Source organism: Pongo abelii, chromosome 1, assembly GCF_028885655.2.
Source record: "Pongo abelii isolate AG06213 chromosome 1, NHGRI_mPonAbe1-v2.0_pri, whole genome shotgun sequence".
NCBI classification, from domain to species: Eukaryota; Metazoa; Chordata; class Mammalia; order Primates; family Hominidae; genus Pongo; species Pongo abelii.
The window spans coordinates 140,917,713-140,937,664 of record NC_071985.2 but is presented as its reverse complement, the minus strand read 5'-3'; the positions used below and the strand labels follow the sequence as shown (position 1 = coordinate 140,937,664).

The 19,952-nt window shown below is 37.7% G+C and overlaps 1 protein-coding gene across 1 annotated transcript in view; it reads left to right on the top strand.

Annotated features, from left to right (window-relative positions):
* Positions 1-12,312, top strand: part of EPHX4 (epoxide hydrolase 4) — a 36,846-nt gene extending 24,534 nt beyond the window's left edge. The window contains exon 7 of the mRNA XM_002810606.5: positions 11,716-12,312. Within this exon, the coding sequence (XP_002810652.1) occupies positions 11,716-11,947 (232 nt within the window). The 3' untranslated portion in view covers positions 11,948-12,312. The remainder of the gene's footprint in view (positions 1-11,715) is intronic.
* Positions 12,313-19,952: the final 7,640 nt, after the last annotated feature.

Here is a 19,952-nt window from a genome sequence, read left to right as displayed (position 1 = left end):
GTATGGTGGCACATGCCTGTAATCCTAGCTACTCAGAGGCTGAGGTAGGAGAATCGTTTGAACCTGGGAGGCGGCAGTTGCAGTGAACCAAGATCACACCACTGCACTCCAGCCTGGGTGACAGAGAGAGACCCCATCTCAAAAAAAAAAAAAAAAAAAAAAAAAAAAAAAAAAAAAATTAACCTACCATTAATAGCAGTCAGAATACAATCGCAGCCAAACTCCTACAACTTTCAAATAATAGAACAACAGGGACTATAAAGTATGTTTAAATAATTAAACATAAGAAAGAATAAAAAATATGAGGAAAGAATAAAGTAATATCAAGACAGGCTGGAAAGAGCTGAAAAAAAACTTCTAGAAAATGAAAAATATGGTCATTGAAATCTAGAAGTCTATAGATGAGTTAAACTGCAGATCAGACAAGCCAAAGAGAATTGTGAATTGAAAGATAAATCCCCCCCCAAATTACCCAGAATGTAGCTTAGAGAGACAATGAAGTAAAAATGTAAAAAGCAAGTTGTAATTTATATGGAGGACAGAATTAGAAATTGCATATGTATATATATGCTAATAATTTTTTGTGATAAAATAATAGAAATAGAATAGTATTATTTTCAAACCAGTAGAGGGGAACAAGAAAATGATCAGTTAAAAACTGTCAATAAAAAAATTTAAAACTATCAAAAAGGCAGAAAGGGAGAAAAAGAAGCAAAGCAGGGTAAATAGAAAGCAAAACTAAAATGACAAAACAATTTCAATATGTCAGCATGCACAACCAGCATTTATATATTAATATTGCCAGTTACAAAACAGAGAATATCAGATTGGATTTTTATTTTATTTTATTTTTTTATTATTATACTTTAAGTTTTAGGGTACATGTGCACAATGTGCAGGTTAGTTACATATGTATACATGTGCCATGCTGGTGTGCTGCACCCATTAACTTGTCATTTAGCATTAGGTATATCTCCTAATGCTATCCCTCCCCACTTCCCCCACCCCACAACAGTCCCCAGAGTGTGATGTTCCCCTTCCTGTGTCCATGTGTTCTCATTGTTTAAAAGAATCCATCTATGTGGTGTTTGCACAGTTACAATTAAAGCACAAGGACACAAAATGGTTGAAAGTAAGAGATGGAAAGTTACAGCAGATATTGATTTAAATAAAACAAAATCTTTCAAACTCTGTGGAATCCAAAGGGAGTCATGAGATTATATGAATGAGGGAAGAAGAGGTAAATCCAAATTTTTTTTGAATAACAAGAACAAACTTACAAATATATATATATCTTTGGCAAAACAGAGATGTTAATTTAAATGTTCTTTGTAGGTAACAGTTTATCAAGCAAGGCAATGATTAGAAAGGCAGATAGATTGCAGAGGCTACAGGTTATATTTTATAGGATATAGCAACAGTGACTGAAGTTCACGTCTCCTTGTTTGTTTGTTTGTTTGTTTGTTACAAATAACATTTGTAAAGAGAAAATAGAATGGCACATTTTCAAACAAGTCTTTTTTTATATTCAAGAAAAAAGATTTAAAATCTTAATTTTGGATAGGAGACAAGAATGACAGTTTTCAAACATGTTCTCAATTTATCTTTTTATCAGCACTTGCTTTGAGTTGTAGAACAGTACGTTGTAAGTATCTATAAGGAAAGAGGGAAAATATTCTCGTCTTTCTGAGATTCTTTTACTAATAGTTGTTTATTAGGAGGACTTGCATTCCCAAGAGAAATCACTGGAATCCTGTTAATTAGCAGAGAGAGAGAGAGAGAGAAAGAGAACGAGAGCGAGCAGGCCTATAAACTTCAAAACAGTTTTATCAAGGCAAAAGATGGAGTTTTAAACTAGTTGGTTGTAGGTTAAATCTAGTTGGGGGAAAGTTACATTAGACCTCTAGAAGCTCTCTGACCCCCCTCTGAGTAATTCTTTATATAGATAAGCAAAGCTGAGTATATCATTAAAAACAGGGCTATGTAATGCACATTAAGACTACAAATAAGGTATAGTCAGGCATGAAAATAGCCCTCATTTATTACCCTAAGCCTCCTTGGGACTATGTCCTCATCCAAAGACTTGCCAAAATTTGGACCTGAGGAACCAGAATGAACTGGGAATAAGACTAGCTATAGGACCTGTACTGCAAAAAGATAATTCTAAACGTATAACAGAGCATCAAATAATAAAGCAAAATGGGACAGTCTTATAAGAAAAAATGGACAAATCCATAATTACTGTAGGAGATTTTAACCCACCTCTCTCTGAAGTTGATCAATCAAGCAGAAACAAATTAACAAGGATATAGAAGATTTGAACAACTCTAGTAATATCTTTGATCTGATGAAAAATTTTACAACTCTGCACCTAACAATTAGAAAAATACACATTCTTTTCTTTTTTTTTTTTTTTTTTTTAAATAGTGGTGAGGTGTCACTGTGTTGCCCAGGCTGGTCTCCAACTCCTGGGCTTAAGCGATCCTCCCACCTCAGCCTCCCAAAGTGCTGAGATTACAGGTGTGAGCCACCATACCCAGCCTATTCAAACATGTAAAGAATATTACAAATATTGATTACCTACTGGACTACAAAGCAAATCTTAACCAATACCAAAAAATATTACATAGATTATTTTCTCTGAACACATTACAGTAGAAATCAATAACAATAGCAACAAACTTTTAGAAAACTTCATATATTCAGAAATTTGACTTCTGAATAACTCTGGGTAAAAAATCTATGGAAATTAGTAAAAACTTAGAAAAAATGATATTTCAAAACATGAGGAATAGTTAAAACAATACTTAGGAAGAAATACATAGCTTTAAGGGTTATATTAGAAAAGAAGATTGAAAATCAGTGAGATAAGAGTTCAACTTAAGAAGTTAGAAAAATAACATGTAAACAAAAATAAATTAGAAGGCAAATAATTTAAATTACATATATAAAGCAAAAATTAATACAATAAAAAACAAAGACACAATAGAGATAAGTGGCAAAACCAAACACCGATTATTTGAAGACTACTAAGATAGATAAACTATTGGCAAGAATGGTTAAGAAAAAACAGAAGGCACAAATAAACAAAGTTAGGAACCAGAAAGCAGTAAAAAAAATAACTATTAATACAAATATAACAGACATTAAGGTATAAATGTTTAAGTTAATAAATTTTAGAACTTTGACAAAATGGGCAATTTTTAAGAAAAACATAACTTGTCCAAAACTACTCATGAAGAATTCAAAAACATGAAAAGACTTATAGCAAACCAATATGAATTTAAAGCATATCTATAATAACACACATAGACATACAAATACACACCCATACGTAGAAGCCTAGATGGTTTTACAGGTAAGTTTGTTTTTTGTTTTTTTTTGAGACGGAGTCTTGCTCTGCCGTCCAGACTGGAGTGCAGTGGTGCAATCTCGGCTCACTGCAACCTCCGCCTCCCAGGTTCAAGTGATTCTCCTGCCTCAGCCTCCCGAATAGCTTGGATTACAGGTGTGTACCACTGTGTCCAGCTAATTTTTGTATTTTTAGTAGAGACAGTGTTTCACCATGTTGGCCAGGCCGGTCTCGGAACTCCTGACCTCAGGTGATCCACCCACCTCAGCCTCCCAAAATGCTGGGATTACAGGCGTGAGCCACCGGCACCCGGCCTACAGGTAAGTTTTACCACAGAAAATCCCACTGTTAAATACTCTTTCAGATATTATAAAAGGAAGATATGTTTCAGCTCATCTTATGAGGCTAATATAACTTTCACACCAAAAGAAGGATTGAATAAGACAGGCAAATTATAGGTCAATTTAAGTTATAAACATAGATCCACACATTCAAAATAAAACATCAAAATGAATTCAGCATGCATTAAAAAATTAAACCAAGGATGAGTTAGCATTAAAAATCCAATTAGTTAGGCTGGGCACAGTGGCTCACGCCTGTAATCCCAGCATTTTGGAAGGCCGAGGCGGGCGGATCACCTGACTTCGGGAGTTCAACACCAGTCTGACCAACATGGAGAAACCTCATCTCTACTAAAAATACAAAATTGTCCAGGCGTGGTGGTGCATGCCTGTAATCCCAGCTACTCAGGAGGCTGAGGCAGGAGAATCACTTGAAGCTGGGAGGTGCAGACTGTGGTGAGCCAAGGTCGCGCCATTGCACTCCAGCCTGGGGAACAAGAGCGAAACTCCATCTCAGAAAAAAAAAAAAAAAAAAAATCCATTAATTTAATTACCACATTAACAGATTAAAGGGGAAAATATGACCGGCTAAATAAATTAAGAAAAAGCATTTAATAAAATTTAACACACATTCATGCAACAATTCGTAGTAATCTAGAAATAGAGGAGAAAGGAGTGGACCTCAGAGAGGTGGGATAAGCCTGCATCTGCTGAAGGGATATTTCTGGGAAACTGACCTTTGCTTTATTCAATTGTCCCAGAAATAATAATAATAATAATAAAACATCAAGGGTGTTTTGCACTGGTTATTTGCACCTGGGGAGCTGGCAGGCACACAAGATTCTTCAGAAGTTGGGGCCAAGGAGATACAAAACCTCTATTAAAATAATATAAAATGGTATAATACTTGCTTTGTATTACAAAGTAAGTAATGCATTTGTAGTACTCTCCACAGTTGTATTTCCATGGGAAACTTTGGAGGCCCTGGAAAGTTCTACTGGTATCTGAGAGAGTAATATATTATCTCCTGCTTTATGAAACCATCTTTGTAAGTTTCTTTTTCCTTTGTCATTAAACTTTATATTCTCTGTGTCAGTTGGTGTCTATCTGTTAATCATATTACGGTTCCATTACCACAACAATGAAGAAGGGAACTTCATCTACCAAAAACCTATAGTAAACATCATTTTGTGATGAAACACTAAAAGCATTTCTTTCAAAAATAAAGAATAAAGATAAACTCGAGGGGCCAGATGCAGTGGCTCACGCCTGGAACCCCAGCACTTTGGGAGGCCAAGGCAGGTGGATTGCATGAGGCCAGGAGTCCGAGACCAGCCTGGCCAACATAGCAAAACCCAGTCTCTACTAAAAATACAAAAAATTAGCTGGGTGTGGTGGTGGGCGCCTGTAATCCCAGCTATTCTGGAGGTTGAGGCATGAGAATGGCTTGAACCCAGGAGGCAGAGATTGCAGTGAGCCCAGCTCTGTCACTGCACTCCAGCCTTGGCGACAGAGCAAGACCCTGTCTCAAAAAAAAAAAGATAAACTTGACTACTGTAACTACTTCTATTCACCACTATATTATGTCTTAGCCAGCATGTAAGATAAGGAAAAAAAAGTGAGAATTGGGGAAGGAAGAAATAATAATTCATAGATAATGTGTTTATATATCTAGAAAAACCAGGAGAATCTACAGAAAAATTATCAAAATTAAAACAGCTCAGCAAAGTTGATATATAAAAGTTCAAGATACAAAATTATGGTGTCACAAATCAACAACCATTATAAAACATTTATTTCTTAAACAGATGCACCTGCAAATGCAACAAAAAATTCTAAGGCATATAGGAATGACTCTAACAAAAGATGACCTTTATGCACTATCAAAATTTATTCTAAGACATTAAAGAATATGGGCTTAGAGCAGTGGCTATTTACCAACCAGTAGAGAAGTATTTTTTTTTTCCTTTGAGACAGGGTCTCACTTTGTTGTTGCTCAGACTGGAGTGCAGTGGCATGATCACAGTTCACTCCAGCCTCGAACTCCTGGCCTCAAAGGACACCATCTCAAAGTGTTGGGATGACAGGTATAAGCCACCCTGCCCCACCGAGAAGTATTTTAATAATTTCACAATTGATACAGGCTTGCTGGTATAAACTACTGAAAACCAGCTCTGGTTTATCATGTTCATGAGTGGAAAACTGCAATATCATAAAGTTATTGGGGCCAGGTACAGTGACTCATGCCTGTAATCCCAACACTTTGGGAGGCTGAGGTGGGAGGATTGCTTGAAGCCAGGGGTTAGAGACCAGCCTGCAATACGGTAAGACAATGTGTCTAGAAAAAAAATTTTTTTTTAATTAGCCAGCTGTTGTGGCATGCCTCTGCAGTCCCAGCTACTCAGGAGGTTCAGGTGGAAGGATCACTTGAGCACAGGAATTCAAGGCTGCAGTGAGCTATGATGCTCACTGCATCATGATGATGATGATAGAGTGCCAGTGCACTCTAGCCTGGGTGATACGGCAAGACCCTGTCTAAAAAAAAAAAAAGTTTTTAAATTAATAATTTAAAAATAAATTAAGTTATTGGATTCTCCCCAAATTATTCTATAAACAATGCAACTTCAGTGAAAACCATAAGAAAGTTTTTAAATGAAACTTGACAAGCTGATTTTAAAATTTATATGGGAGAATGGCCGAGATCATTTTAAAGAAAAGAATAAGTAGCTGGGCGTGGTGGCTCACACCTGTAATCCGAGCACTTTGGGATTCCGAAGTGGGTGGATCACATGAGGCCAAGAGTTCAAGACCAGCCTGGCCAACATGGCAAAACCCCGTCTCTACTAAAAATACAAAAAATTAGCTGGACTTGGTGGTGCACACCTGTAATCCCAACCACTTGGATGGCTGAGGCACGAGAATCACTTGAGGTTGCAGTGAGCGGAGATGCCACTGCACTCTAGCCTAGGTGACAGAGTAAGACCCTGTCTCAAAAAAAAAAAAAGAATAGGGTGAATAACTCTTAGATATCAAGACTTATAATAGAGCTATAAAATAAATAGAATATGGTGTTCCCTCTGGGATGGACAAATTGATTAACGAAACAGCAAAGAAAGCCCCAAAACAGAACCACATATGTGGGAACTTGGTATGACAGAGATAGCATTTTAAACCAGTGGTGAAGATTCAATAAATTTTGTTGGACTAATTGGATATGCATATAGAATAAAACTAAATTAGGTCCCTATATTTTATTTTACCAAACAAAAAATAAGCTTCAGGCATTGGGTATTCATGGACATAAAGATGAGCACAATAGACAATGGGACTCCAAAGTGGTGGAGGGAGGGAGGGCAGCAAGGGTTGAAAAACTTCCTATTAGGAACCATGTTCATTATTTGGGTGACAGGATCAATAGACGCCCAAACCTCAGCATCATACAATATACCCATGTGACAAACCACATGTGTACCCCCTGAATCTAAAATAATAAAATAAAGTAAAATAAAAATAAGCTTTAGGGAAATAAAAACCCAAATGTGATAATAAAACTTTCAAATGTCTAGAAAATAAAACTTTCATGACCTCATGTGGGAAGGATTTCTTAAATAAAGCACAAAAAGCTCTCAAATTGTGAAGACTGATGCATTTGATTACATTAATATTTAAAAATATCCCACCTCCTACCCCACATATCACAGCTATGTTATTCTTTGGTCAGAAGCCTTGGTGCTTTCTGTTTTGTTGTTCTCTTATACATAGGGTGTCGCCCTTGTCTGTGTGGTCCATGGTGGCTTACCACCACATCTGCATTTGTCAGTGGGAAGTGGGAAGGGTCAGACAGGGCATGCTGGGCACACATTACATCCTCACCTAGCAATAGGAAGTTTAGGAATTCTGGATGGCCAATTGTCCTGCTGAAACTTGGATTTTTTAAACACTGTAGTGGAAGGGAAGAAGTTTTGTGGAGCAGTATCTAGCACGTCAGGTAAGTGAAAATGTTTCACACTCATTTGATTGGAAAAATATCAACCAATTGAGAACATATTGGCAGTGAAGTAGAGGAAAGAGAATTCTTACATGCTGCTTGTAGAGCATACAATCAGTTTGAAAAACGGTTTGACAATATCAAGTAAGGTTGAGGTTGCGTATACTCTGAAAAGCAGTTCTATTTCTGGGGATGTACTGTAAGGAAACTCTTGTACATGTGCATAAGTGGATGTGTACAAGAATGAATTTGGTTATTATTTGAATTATAAAAATAATTGGAAATTTTAAAATGTCTATTAACAGAAGAATGGATCAATTGCAGTATAGTCATATGATGGAATTCTATATAGGAATGAAAATGAGTGAAGTAAAACTTCATGTATCATTGATGCAGGGCAGGCAAGCCCCAAAATTGGGGCTTTGCCTGGAAGGGTTCTTGGCTTTGCCCAGGAAGATTCAAGGGCAAGCTGGTGGTGTTAGACAGCAACTTTTATTGAAGCAGCAGTGTACCGCAGCGGCAGAGGTACTCCTCCTTACAGAGCAGGTCTAACCCATAGGTAGTGTGCCCAGAGTAGCAGCTCAGGGGCAGTTCTGCATTCATATTTATACCCACTTTTAATTACATGCAAGTTAAGGAACATGTAATTTCTAAGTTCTAAATTTCTAGAAAAGGGGTGATAACTTCTGAGTGTTGCCACAGCAATGGTAAAGTGTCATGGCACTGGTGGGCATGTCATATAGAGAAGTGCTTTTGGTGCCTCTTACCTGTTTCAGCCAGTCTTCAATCTGGTCCAGAGTCGAGTCCCACCTCCTACCTCATCATCATCAATGAATAAATCTTAAAAATATATTAAGGCACAAAAACAAGTTGTAGAAGGATATGTAGAGTATGATACCATTTATATATACAGTTTAAATGCATCCCAAACACCTTTATGTATTTGTAGAAATGCATGTACTACTGTTGGGTATTTGGGGAGAACCTGACAAATAGCGCCTCTTTGCTGCCCAATATTTGAACCAGTTGAGAAATCAAATGAGTCAGCAGATAAAAACTAAAATATCATCTTAATTACTGATTACTTTATTTCATATGTAACATATTTAATGTGAAATTTAGTAATTTGAAACCTCAGGGCTAGAGAATATGCTTTTCTTCTGTTTTCTGGAAACACCTCTCTTTTATTTTTTATTTTTATTTTTTGTTATTATTATTATACTTTAAGTTTTAGGGTACATGTGCACAATGTGCAGGTTAGTTACCTATGTATACATGTGCCATGCTGGTGTGCTGCACCCATTAACTCGTCATTTAGCATTAGGTATATCTCCTAATGCTATCCCTCCCCACTCCCCCTACCCCACAACTGTCCCCAGAGTGTGATGTTCCCCTTCCTGTGTCTATGTGTTCTCATTGTTCAATTCCCATCTATGAGTGAGAACAAGCAGTGTTTGGTTTTTTGTCCTTGCGATAGTTTACTGAGAATGATGATTTCCAATTTCATCCATGTCCCTACAAAGGACATGAACTCATCCTTTTTTATGGCTGCATAGTATTCCATGGTATATATGTGCCACATTTTCTTAATCCAGTCTATCATTGTTGGACATTTGGGTTGGTTCCAAGTCTTTGCTATTGTGAATAGTGCCGCAATAAACATACGTGTGCATGTGTCTTTATAGCAGCATGATTTATAGTCCTTTGGGTATATACCCAGTAATGGGATGGCTGGGTCAAATGGTATTTCTAGTTCTAGATCCCTGAGGAATCGCCACACTGACTTCCACAATGGTTGAACTAGTTTACAGTCCCACCAACAGTGTACAAGTGTTCCTGTTTCTCCACATCCTCTCCAGCACCTGTTGTTTCCTGACTTTTTAATGATCGCCATTCTAACTGGTGTGAGATGGTATCTCATTGTGGTTTTGATTTGCATTTCTCTGATGGCCAGTGATGATGAGCATTTTTTCATGTGTCTTTTGGCTGCATAAATGTCTTCTTTTGAGTGATCTGGTGAAGAGTTTATATTTCTCTTTGCTCTTTGACTTATGGTCTTTTAAAACTCCCCTTACTTTACTAATTCAAATGTTCTGTGCACCGATATTGCTAAACCATGCAGATAACTGTTAGAAAATGGTTTGTTTTTGAACATTATTGTGCTCTAGAATGTAAGTGGCTTTAAAGTTTGTGTTCTTTTTTTTTTTTTTAGATGAAGTTTGCTCTGTTCCCCAGACTGGAGTGCAATGGTGCAATCTTGGCTCACTGCAACCTCTGCCTCCTGGGTTCTCCTGCCTCAGCCTCCCAAGTAGCTGGGATTACAAGGCATAAGCCACCACACCCGGCTAATTTTTGTATTTTTAATAGAGACAGGGTTTCACCATGTTGGCCAGGCTGGTCTTGAACTCCTGACCTCAGGTGATCTGCCCACCTTGGCCTCCCTAAGTGCTGGGGCGTGTGAGCCACCGTGCCCGGCTCTAAAGTTTGTATTCTAACCCATCAGTTAGTAAGTATAGAATACATTTTTCTATAAATTTACCCATTTACAAAGAATTTAATTTTTAGGAGCATTACAACCAAATGGTGGCTACTTGCATGGTGTCAGAAGTTAAGTCCATGGTAGGCATGTGTAATATCCTGCTGTCAACTCCGAATTGCCACAAATCAGGCTTTTTTATTTACTAGTAAAAATGTGACTCAGTGCTAAACAGTTAGATGTTCATTTTCATTCTTAATCAATAGGAGTATAATTAATACCATCAACTTTTCTGAAAAACAGTAACAGAAGATGTCAAAAGCTTCAAAAATATTTGTTCCCTTAAGCTCAGGAATTCTACTTCTAGGCTGCAGCTCAAAGGAATTATCAGAAATGCCAAGAAAAATCTGGGCATAAAATGCTTATTATAGCGTAATTTAAAACAAGGAGAAATAACACAAAACCTAAATATTCAATTATAGGGGAATAGTCAAGTCATTTATGAGTTATGCCATAAACTAGTATCTTTTACAATTATTTTTGAAAAATGTTATGAAATTAGAAAATTCTTGATATCATTTAATGTGAAACTTGTATACGTGTACTGTGTATAAACTGTCTATATTGCATTATATTTATAGTATGGTTTCAAGAATATGCATAGAAAATGCCAAAATATTACCCTTTTGATAATGGAATTATAAATGATTTTATTTTTGTTCTTTATATTTTTCTACTTAAGAAAGTACAGGCCATGTGTGCTGGATCATGCTTGTAATCCCAGCAGTTTGGGAGGCCAAGATGGGAGGATCGCTTGAAGCCAGGAGTTTGAGACCAGCCTGGTCAACATAGCAAGACCCCATCTCAAATTAATTTTAAAAACATATATATATACACAACAAAAACTTTGTTTTAAAAAATAATCTTCTTGCAAAATATAGTATCATGTAATATTAAAGCTCAGTTCGAATATATTTTTTGAGTTTTCAACTCCAATTTTCACATAAAATGCATCAGATTATCTAAGAACAATTTAAAATAAAGCTAAACAGTAACATATAAATAGTTTAAATCTCTCTTTCATTACACCATTCAGTAATTCTGGTATCCTTTTGAAACAAATTACTCCTCATGGTGATGAATTTCCTATTTAACTTACAGCTTTTATTATACATTTTACTAGCCTCATCCAATTTAAATTTTATTAGACCTTTTCTTAAATAGCCTTTTAAATATTTTATAGTAAATGTTGATTACTTAATGCATTGTTTCTCAATCAGTTTTTCATTATCACTTTCCTAAGGAGCCTTTTTAGAACTTTTTTTCCCTAATCACCCCCACCCTGTGAAATTTTAATATCTGTTTATGTACTGTATGTATATCCATGCTTTATATATGCAAAGGGTAAGATTTTTTTCACCCTCCCAAGAACACAATTTTCACCCTTTTAGAGGCAAGATTGCCCACTTCAAGAATGAATGGCCTAATGGGGCACTATAGGAAAATGTCGTTTTAACTTTGACAGTGAATCTCAAGCCCATGTATTTTGTTTTTATAGCTGCCTGCCTCTCAAACATCACATGGTGACCACTCCAACACTACTACTGTGGGGAGAGAATGACGCATTCATGGAGGTTGAGATGGCTGAAGTCACAAAGATTTATGTTAAAAACTATTTCAGGCTAACTATTTTGTCAGAAGCCAGTCATTGGCTTCAGCAAGACCAACCTGACATAGTGAACAAATTGATATGGACATTTCTAAAAGAAGAAACAAGAAAAAAAGATTGACTTTTCTTTATCTTCTATGAAGGGTCTGTAATGAAATCTCTAAATAATTTTTAAAAATTATTCATCAACTTATGTTTTATTAGGAAAAAAACTGTTTTAATGTGCTTTATCATAAATAAATATCCTGACAAATGGTATTGAAAAAAATCTGAGATCATGTGAACATATAATACAATGTTGATTTTCTTCTGGTGTATTTTGCACAGACAAGCATCTGCCTTAAAATATATACACTTGTACAAAAAGGAAGTTTGGAGTAAGTGCTCCCATTTTGGTTTCTTGCTTTTTTTTACTCTGTTAACATATGGTGCCTTTTACAAATGTATATTAAAGATTAGCTGTGCCATATTATAAGGCAAACCTGCAATAATATAAATTTTCATTCTATTGTTCAAAAGTTCTTTTTACTATTTTTAACCATTAAAAAGTTATATTATCGAATCTCTTTGGATTTATAGTATATCTATTAGTTTGAAGGCAAATATAGCTAAATGAATATGCATTTTTAAAATGGGCCATATACTATTTATACTGGGAATATCGAACCATTTTTTAAAGCTGACATCTTGGCTGGGCGTGGTGGCTCATGCCTGTAATCTCAGCACTGTGGGAAGCCAAGGCGGGAGAATCACTTGAGACCAGGAGTTTGAGACCAGCCTGACCAACACGGTGAAACCTCATCTCTACCAAAAATAAATAAAAAATAAAAGTGGGCAGGCATAGGGGTGCACACCTGACGTCCCAGCTGCTCATGAGGCTGAGGTAAGAAGATCGCTTGTGTCCAGGAGCTTGAGGTTGCAGTGAGCCATGATTGCGCCATTGCACTCCAGCCTGGGCAATGGAGTGAGACCCTGTTGGAACGGAAAGGGAAAGGGAGAGGGAAAGGGAAGGAAAGGATCCTTTTACCCCATTCAGTGCAACAAGAATTGAATACTACACATCTTATGTGCACTAGAATCTAAGCTCCACAGGGCAGGGATTTTTTTGTTGTTTTATTAACTGATACATACTCAAGTCTAGACTAAGGGCCTGGCATATTGTAGGCACTCAAATATTTGCTTAATGAATAAATAATATATCTGGCACAATGCTAGGCACTCGGTGGGGGAATATAAAAGAAAGATAAGGTGGTAACATAGAACTTTCCCATAAGAAGCCTTAAGGGCCGGGTGTGGTGGCTCATGCTTGTAATTCCAGCACTTTGGGAGGTTGAGGTGGGTGGATCACCTGAGGTCAAGGGTTCGAGACCAGCCTGGCCAACATGGTGAAACCTCATCTCTACCAAAAATACAAAAATTAGCCGGGGATGGTGGCAAATGCCTGTAATCCCAGCTATTTGGGAGGCTGAGGCAGGAGAATTGCTTGAACCTGGGAGGCAGAGGTTGCAGTGAGCCAAGATCACGCCACTGCATTCCAGCCTGGGCAACAAGAGCAAAAAAAAAAAAAAAAAAAGACGCATACATAGAATGCAGTTAAATTAAACAAAGGTTCAAGAGTAGAAATGAACATTATAAGTAAGAGTTGAAAAGAGTTATAGAATAGAGAACAATACCAACTCAAGGGACTACTACTCATTCTTTTGGGTTGTTCTCCTTTAACATGGGAGGCAACAAGTAACACTGCCAAATCACATCACATAACAGATAAGCCCTAAATTGGTGAAAGTATTGCTTTCCTCATTAAGCATAGTTCTGATCGTGACAGAACAAAGGAGAATGTCCCTAAGAATTCTCGTTACTGTATCACAGCAACTTGTATTTACAACAAAAATCCAATTCTCTGTATAACACATTACTTCATAACAACATGCAAGGTGGGTATCACCAATTTATAAATAGTAAAAATATGATTTAACGTGTAACTTTGCCAATGCCCATAGTGTAAGTTCGGGAGCTAGGATCTGACCTAGAGCCATCTGGTGGTAAAGCTCATGATCCCACTTACAACAGATACCGTTTAGCAGACTTGTGGTATCCATGCCACTCTTCCTGTTTCAGCAGTAATCTGGTGTGTTTCAATAGATGGAAATATCTCTCAGGAACCTACAATTTGACTTTTAATTTTGGAAGGAAAAAGGAATTCAAATTAGCAATTAGTAAACATAGGAATATTCTATAGAGCATTGTCAGAGTTGCAAATGCCACAAGGTATAGAAAAAAGCCTGGTTCATACCAACTTGGTGCTTCCCTCTTGATCCCTCCAGAAGGGCAGCAACAAGGGAAAGAACAGGATGTGTTGACATAGTAAAGTAATCCTGACTTATTTTGATAAAAACCTGTTACTGACAAAGGTGATTTTAAGATTTGTTGTTGTTGCTACTTATGTCAGTTTAGGAAGCTGACAAGTTCATGTGGACTAATACTAAGAATTTATCAATCAAACGTTCCATGGACAATTCTGGCCTATGACAATGAATGTACTCTAATTTAATGGATATGGAAAAGTACTTGTAACAGATATAAAGCCTCAAGGGTGCCATCTTGAGTTAAACCTCTTAGGATAAACAGTTATTACTATCTCTGTAGAAATCTATTTGTAGGGCAAGTAAGTGAATTTGACTTACTAGCTGGCAAAGCAGCTCACAGTAGATAAAAACAGGTAATGGCACCTAAATTAAAAGTTGTAATTATTAATAATATTCATCTATTCAAATTAATATATCCCTAGTAGTATGTAATATATGCCTAATTTAACATCAGAAATTGCTATGTGAAAATAATTAGGCATATGTCAAAAGCAAGATGTTTGCAAAAAAAGAAAAAAAGATTGTGCTGTTGATATGATTCAAATTCTCCTGTTACATCATTTACCATCTTTGATTTTTCTGATTTTAAAGGTAATGCAGCATTTTCTATTAACCTACAATTGCCTCTAAGAGTTCTAATTATGTGCAAACAGAAAAAGCAATTGGATGTGGGGAAGGGGTGCATGTCAAAGGCTGCCCCCAAATCCAGGCTACACACAGCCTGGGTCTACTAAGTCGGTTTCATGGCTCTGCAGTCCACAGACTCTGAGTTGGAGGCGAAGGAGTCTGGGATCACGCAGGAGCTAATCAAGTCCTTGTACCCTCAGCAGACACGCATCTGTGCATGGTGCTGGACCTGCATCATCCTCGTGGGTACGAATGTCCTGCATTGCCTTCCTCTTCGTCTGGCCAGTGGCCATGCTTTCCACCTTTGGCTATCCTGCTCAAATCCTGCAACCCTGCCAAGAGTTGGAGAAAAAAAACAGGTGAAACCAGTACTCAAGCTCATGCTTCAGGTGGCTTTCTTTTTAGCTGGGTTCCTGGCTAAAGTGAAAGGGAAAAAGGCAACCCAAGACAAGGCCCCTATCTTCGTTACAGCACCACGGTCCACTTTCTTTGACTCAATCCCCTGTGTGGTGGCGGGGTTACCCTCAGTGGTCTCTGCAAGTCAAAATGTGCAGATCCCATTGGCTGGGAAATTCCTACTGTCAACATAGCTGGTGCTTGTGATCCGAGAAGACCCCAATTCCAGGAAGAATACTAAGGATGAAATCCTGAAGTGAGTGACATTTGGAAAGAAGTGGCCACAGATTCTGATTTTCCTAGAAGGTGTGTGCACCAATCGCTCCCGTCTAGTCACTTTTAAACTAGAGGCCTTCTGTCCAGGTGTTCCTGTGTAGCCAGTGCTGCTCAGGTACCCAAACACCCTGGACATGGCAATCTGGACCTGGCAGGGATTTACAGCCTTCCAGGCCTGTATGTTGACACTCAGTCAACTCTTCACCAGGGTAGAAGTTGAGTTTATGCCTGTTTATATCCCAAATGATGAAGAAAAAAAAGACCCCATCCTTTTTGCCAATACAGTACACATCAGACACGGCAAATGCTCTAGGGGTGCCTGGGACAGGGCACACTTACAAAGACTGCAGACTGATGATCTCTGCAGGTAACCTTCAACTACCCATAGAACTGGCTTGGTGGAATTTACAAAAATTAACCAGAAGTTGAAGTTAGATAGGGATAACATTCATCAGCATTTGGATGAATATGCTGCAATTGCAGTTGCCTCAAAAGGAGGGAAGACAGGAATTGAAGAATTTTCAAGTTATTTAAAACTCCCAATTTCAGAGCCCTTGAGACAACCCCCTGCCCTCTTTGGCAGGAATAATGATGGCAGCATAGACTTCAGAGAGTATATAATAGGTCTGACTGTTCTATGCAATCCTGCCAACATTGAAAAGAGTCTGCAAATGTCCTTTAAGCTTTTTGATCTTGATGCGGATGGTTTAATAACAGAACAGGAGTTCGCTGCTATACTTCAGGCAGCTTTTGGAGTGCCAGATCTTGATGTTTCCAGGCTCTTTCAGGAAATAGCTGGACAGAAATCAGTGTACATTTTATATGAGAGATTTAAGAAATTTGCCCTGAAGCATCCAGCATATCCCAAGTTATTTAATTCACTCCTAGACCTCCAGGCAGCCTATATATATTCATTACCCCAAAAAGTACAGTTTTAATCACTGTATTCAAATGTTACAAGTTAGCCCGGAAAATAGTGAAAGTATCTTCTAGATAGAAATGATGATTGAAGTAAAAATTACTCTTTGAGGAAAAACTCAATAGTTTTCACTCTAAGAGGCATAGACAATTATGATATTTAAAATATGCTTGAGGAATATTTCAGTTAGATTTAATAGTATCTATTTTTCTTCTTTCTTAAGATAGCATTTGTTTTAATGTGACCTAAATGTAGAAGAACAAGTGATCTAGTCATAAACCTTGTTCACCCAGCAGGGTTCTAGTTAGTGCCTTTATTGTATTTAATGCTAAAATAAGGCCAGAGGAACATTAAAGCCTATCACCTATCCCTCACTGTTGCAGAAAAAAATATCATATTAAGAGCTACACTTGGGCAAGCACGGTGGCTCACACCTATAATTCCAGCACTTTGGGAGGCTGAGGTGGAAGAATCGCTTGAGACCAGGAGTTTGAGACCAGCCCGGGCAACATGGCAAAACCCCGTCTCTAAACAAAATACAAAATTAGCCTAGTGTGGTGGCGTGCGCCTGTAGTCCCAGCTACTCAGGAGGCTGAGATGGAAGGATCACTTGAGCCCGGGGGACAGATGTTGCAGTGAGCAGATATTGCACCACTATATCAGTTTGAGCGACAGAGATCCTATCTCAAAAAAAAAAAAAAAAAAGAGCTATACTGACAGTAAATAAAAACATTAAATTACCATTTGCATTTCCTCCAAAAAAAGGAAAGAGCTATATAAATACCTCTTTAGTCATTTGAAAAGTAGCCTCAATTTTCTTATTTTTCTTATTTATTATTATTTTTTTTGAAGCAGAGTTTCATTCTTGTTGCCCAGGCTGGAGTGCAATGGTGCAGTCTTGTCTCACTGCATCCTCTGCCTCCCGGGTTCGAGTGATTCTCCTGCTTCAGCTTCCCAAGACACCTGGGATTACAGGCATGAGCCACCACACCTGGCTAATTTTATATTTTTAGTAGAGATGGGATTTCTCCATGTTGGTCAGGTTGGTCTCGAACTCCCAACCTCAGGTGATCCACCCTCCTCAGCCTCCCAAATTGCTGGGATTATAGGCGTGAGCCACCGTGCCTGGCCACATTTTCTTATTTTTCAAGATAAAATAAATATTAGAAAGATATAGTGCTGGGAATACATTGCAACAATTATATATGGTATGCCTGTCTGCTGCTTGCCTTTTTGAAGTATAGAAGTGATTATTTAGAATGGGAAATCACAACAGATTACAATTTCTGGAAACCTGAAAAAATATCATAAACATAGGTCATAAATATAGGAATTTTGACAAATTTCATTCTGTATGACTTTAATCAAAACACAAAAAAAGTGTTTATAATTAACATGTTCTGCATTACTGAAAATATTCTTTTTGTTCCAATAAGGCATCAATGAGAATTGAAGCCTCTACTTATTTACACATTTATTTCCAATACCTGTCGCTATGTGACATCTTCACATAGTGATGTGACATCTTCACATAGTGATGTGACCCTTGGGCCCTACCCCTTCATGTCACCATGCAGGGTGAATCAGCAAAGTGTTCCTGGAAACCATTCCTATACCCGGACAGGGAGCAACAACCTATCGAGACATAGAAGTGAATGTGAACTGATAAACATACTCCACCAGCCCTAATCACTGAATCCCCTACTTAGTTTCACTGTGACTGAATCTTAAAGATGCTTGTAGCTACTCAGTAGCACCAGATATGAGGTAACATTTGACCAAAGTTTGCCAACTTTACAAAAACATAACCAAGTAAACACATTTTTAGGGATGCTACTAGAACCCTAGAAGGGGCTTATGGAAGTGGGGCACCTAAAGCTTTAACTTTGTCAGTTTCCTGATACTTTCAGAAGGTAGAAAGAAAGAAGAGAAGAATGGGAGAAAGGTAAGGAGATGAGGAAGGAAAGGAAAAGTAAAAAAAATCAAATATTATTTTGAGATAATTTCCATGCAGTTCTGCCCTGAAAAAAAAAGGATTTGGATAAGTGATTTTTCATAATCCCCATCTGGTGCAATATTCCCATGATAATAAATGCATATATATATATATATATATATATATAGAATTCAATACAATGATTTGTTTAAATGTACTGAAAATTATTCATTTAAATAAGAGCTTTCACTTACAAGTAGTTATCAAGCAATATCTTTATTCAAACAGTAGTAGTGCAACTTAAACATTTGTAGAACTCTTTTAAGGTTGTTTCTCATTAGATAGTGAGCTATACAAAAAAGCAGGGTCATTATTATACTCTCTACATTTTAACCTCAAATGTTTAGCTGGGCATGGTGGTGCATGCCCATAGTCCCAGCTACTCAGGAGGCTGAGGTGGGAGGATTGCGTTAGCTAAGGAGGCACAGGTTGCAGTGAGCTGAGATCATGCCACTGCACTCTAGCCTGGGCAACAAAGCAAGACTCTCTCAAAAAAAAAAAAAAGTTTAACATAGCTTTGTTTAAATCCTCTTTAACACTTAACACTTAAATTTTTTTTTATTTTAAAATAAATACAGATACAGAAAACGATATCAGGGAAATCTATAGCTAATAATTATTTTATATTGTAAATATCTATATTTCATATTCTAAATATAATCTGTTTTAAGATGAATACTCTTGGCTGCGTGCGGTGGCTCACGCCTGTAATCCCAGCACTTTGGGAGGCCGAGGCAGGTGGATCACAACGTCAGGATTTCAAGACCAGCCTGGCCAATATGGTGAAACCCTGTCTCTACTAAAAATACAAAAATTAGCCAGGCGTGGTGGCAGGCGCCTGTAGTCCCAGCTACTTGGGAGGCTGAGGCAGGAGAATCGCTTGAACCCAGGAGGCAGAGGTTGCAGTGAGCCGAGATTGTGCCACTGCACTCCAGCCTAGGCGACAGAGGGAGACTCCGTCTCATACAAAAAAAAAAAAAAAAAAAAAAAAAAGATGAATACTCTCGCAACCAACACTCAGATTGAGAAATAAAACTTGTCCAGCCACCTTACAAGCTCTTCCATACCCCTATCATAATTACAAACTCCCTCTTCCTCTCAAAATTAAGCTCCTTTCCTGACTTGGATAGCTTCACTTCCTGTATTTCTTTACTTTTTAATCATCTAAATGTGCATATTTTGATACCGTGATGCTTAATTTTATGTGTCAACTTGGCTAGGCCATGGTACCAGATATTTGGTCACAGATTACTCAAGATGTTTCTGTGAGAGATTGTTTATATGAGATTAACATTTAAATCAGTAGACTGTGAGTAAAGCTGATTGCCCTTCATAATGTAGGTAGGCCTCATCCAATCTGTTAAGGCCTTAATAGAAAAAGACTGACCTACCCTGAAGAGGGGGGAATTCTGCCAGCAAACTGCCTGTAGACTTAATGTGCAATTCTTCCGTGGGTCTACAGCCTGCAGGCCTACCTGCAGATTTGGGGGTTGCCAATCCTTTACAATTGTGTGAGCCGGTTCCTTAAATCCTGCCCCCTACCCCA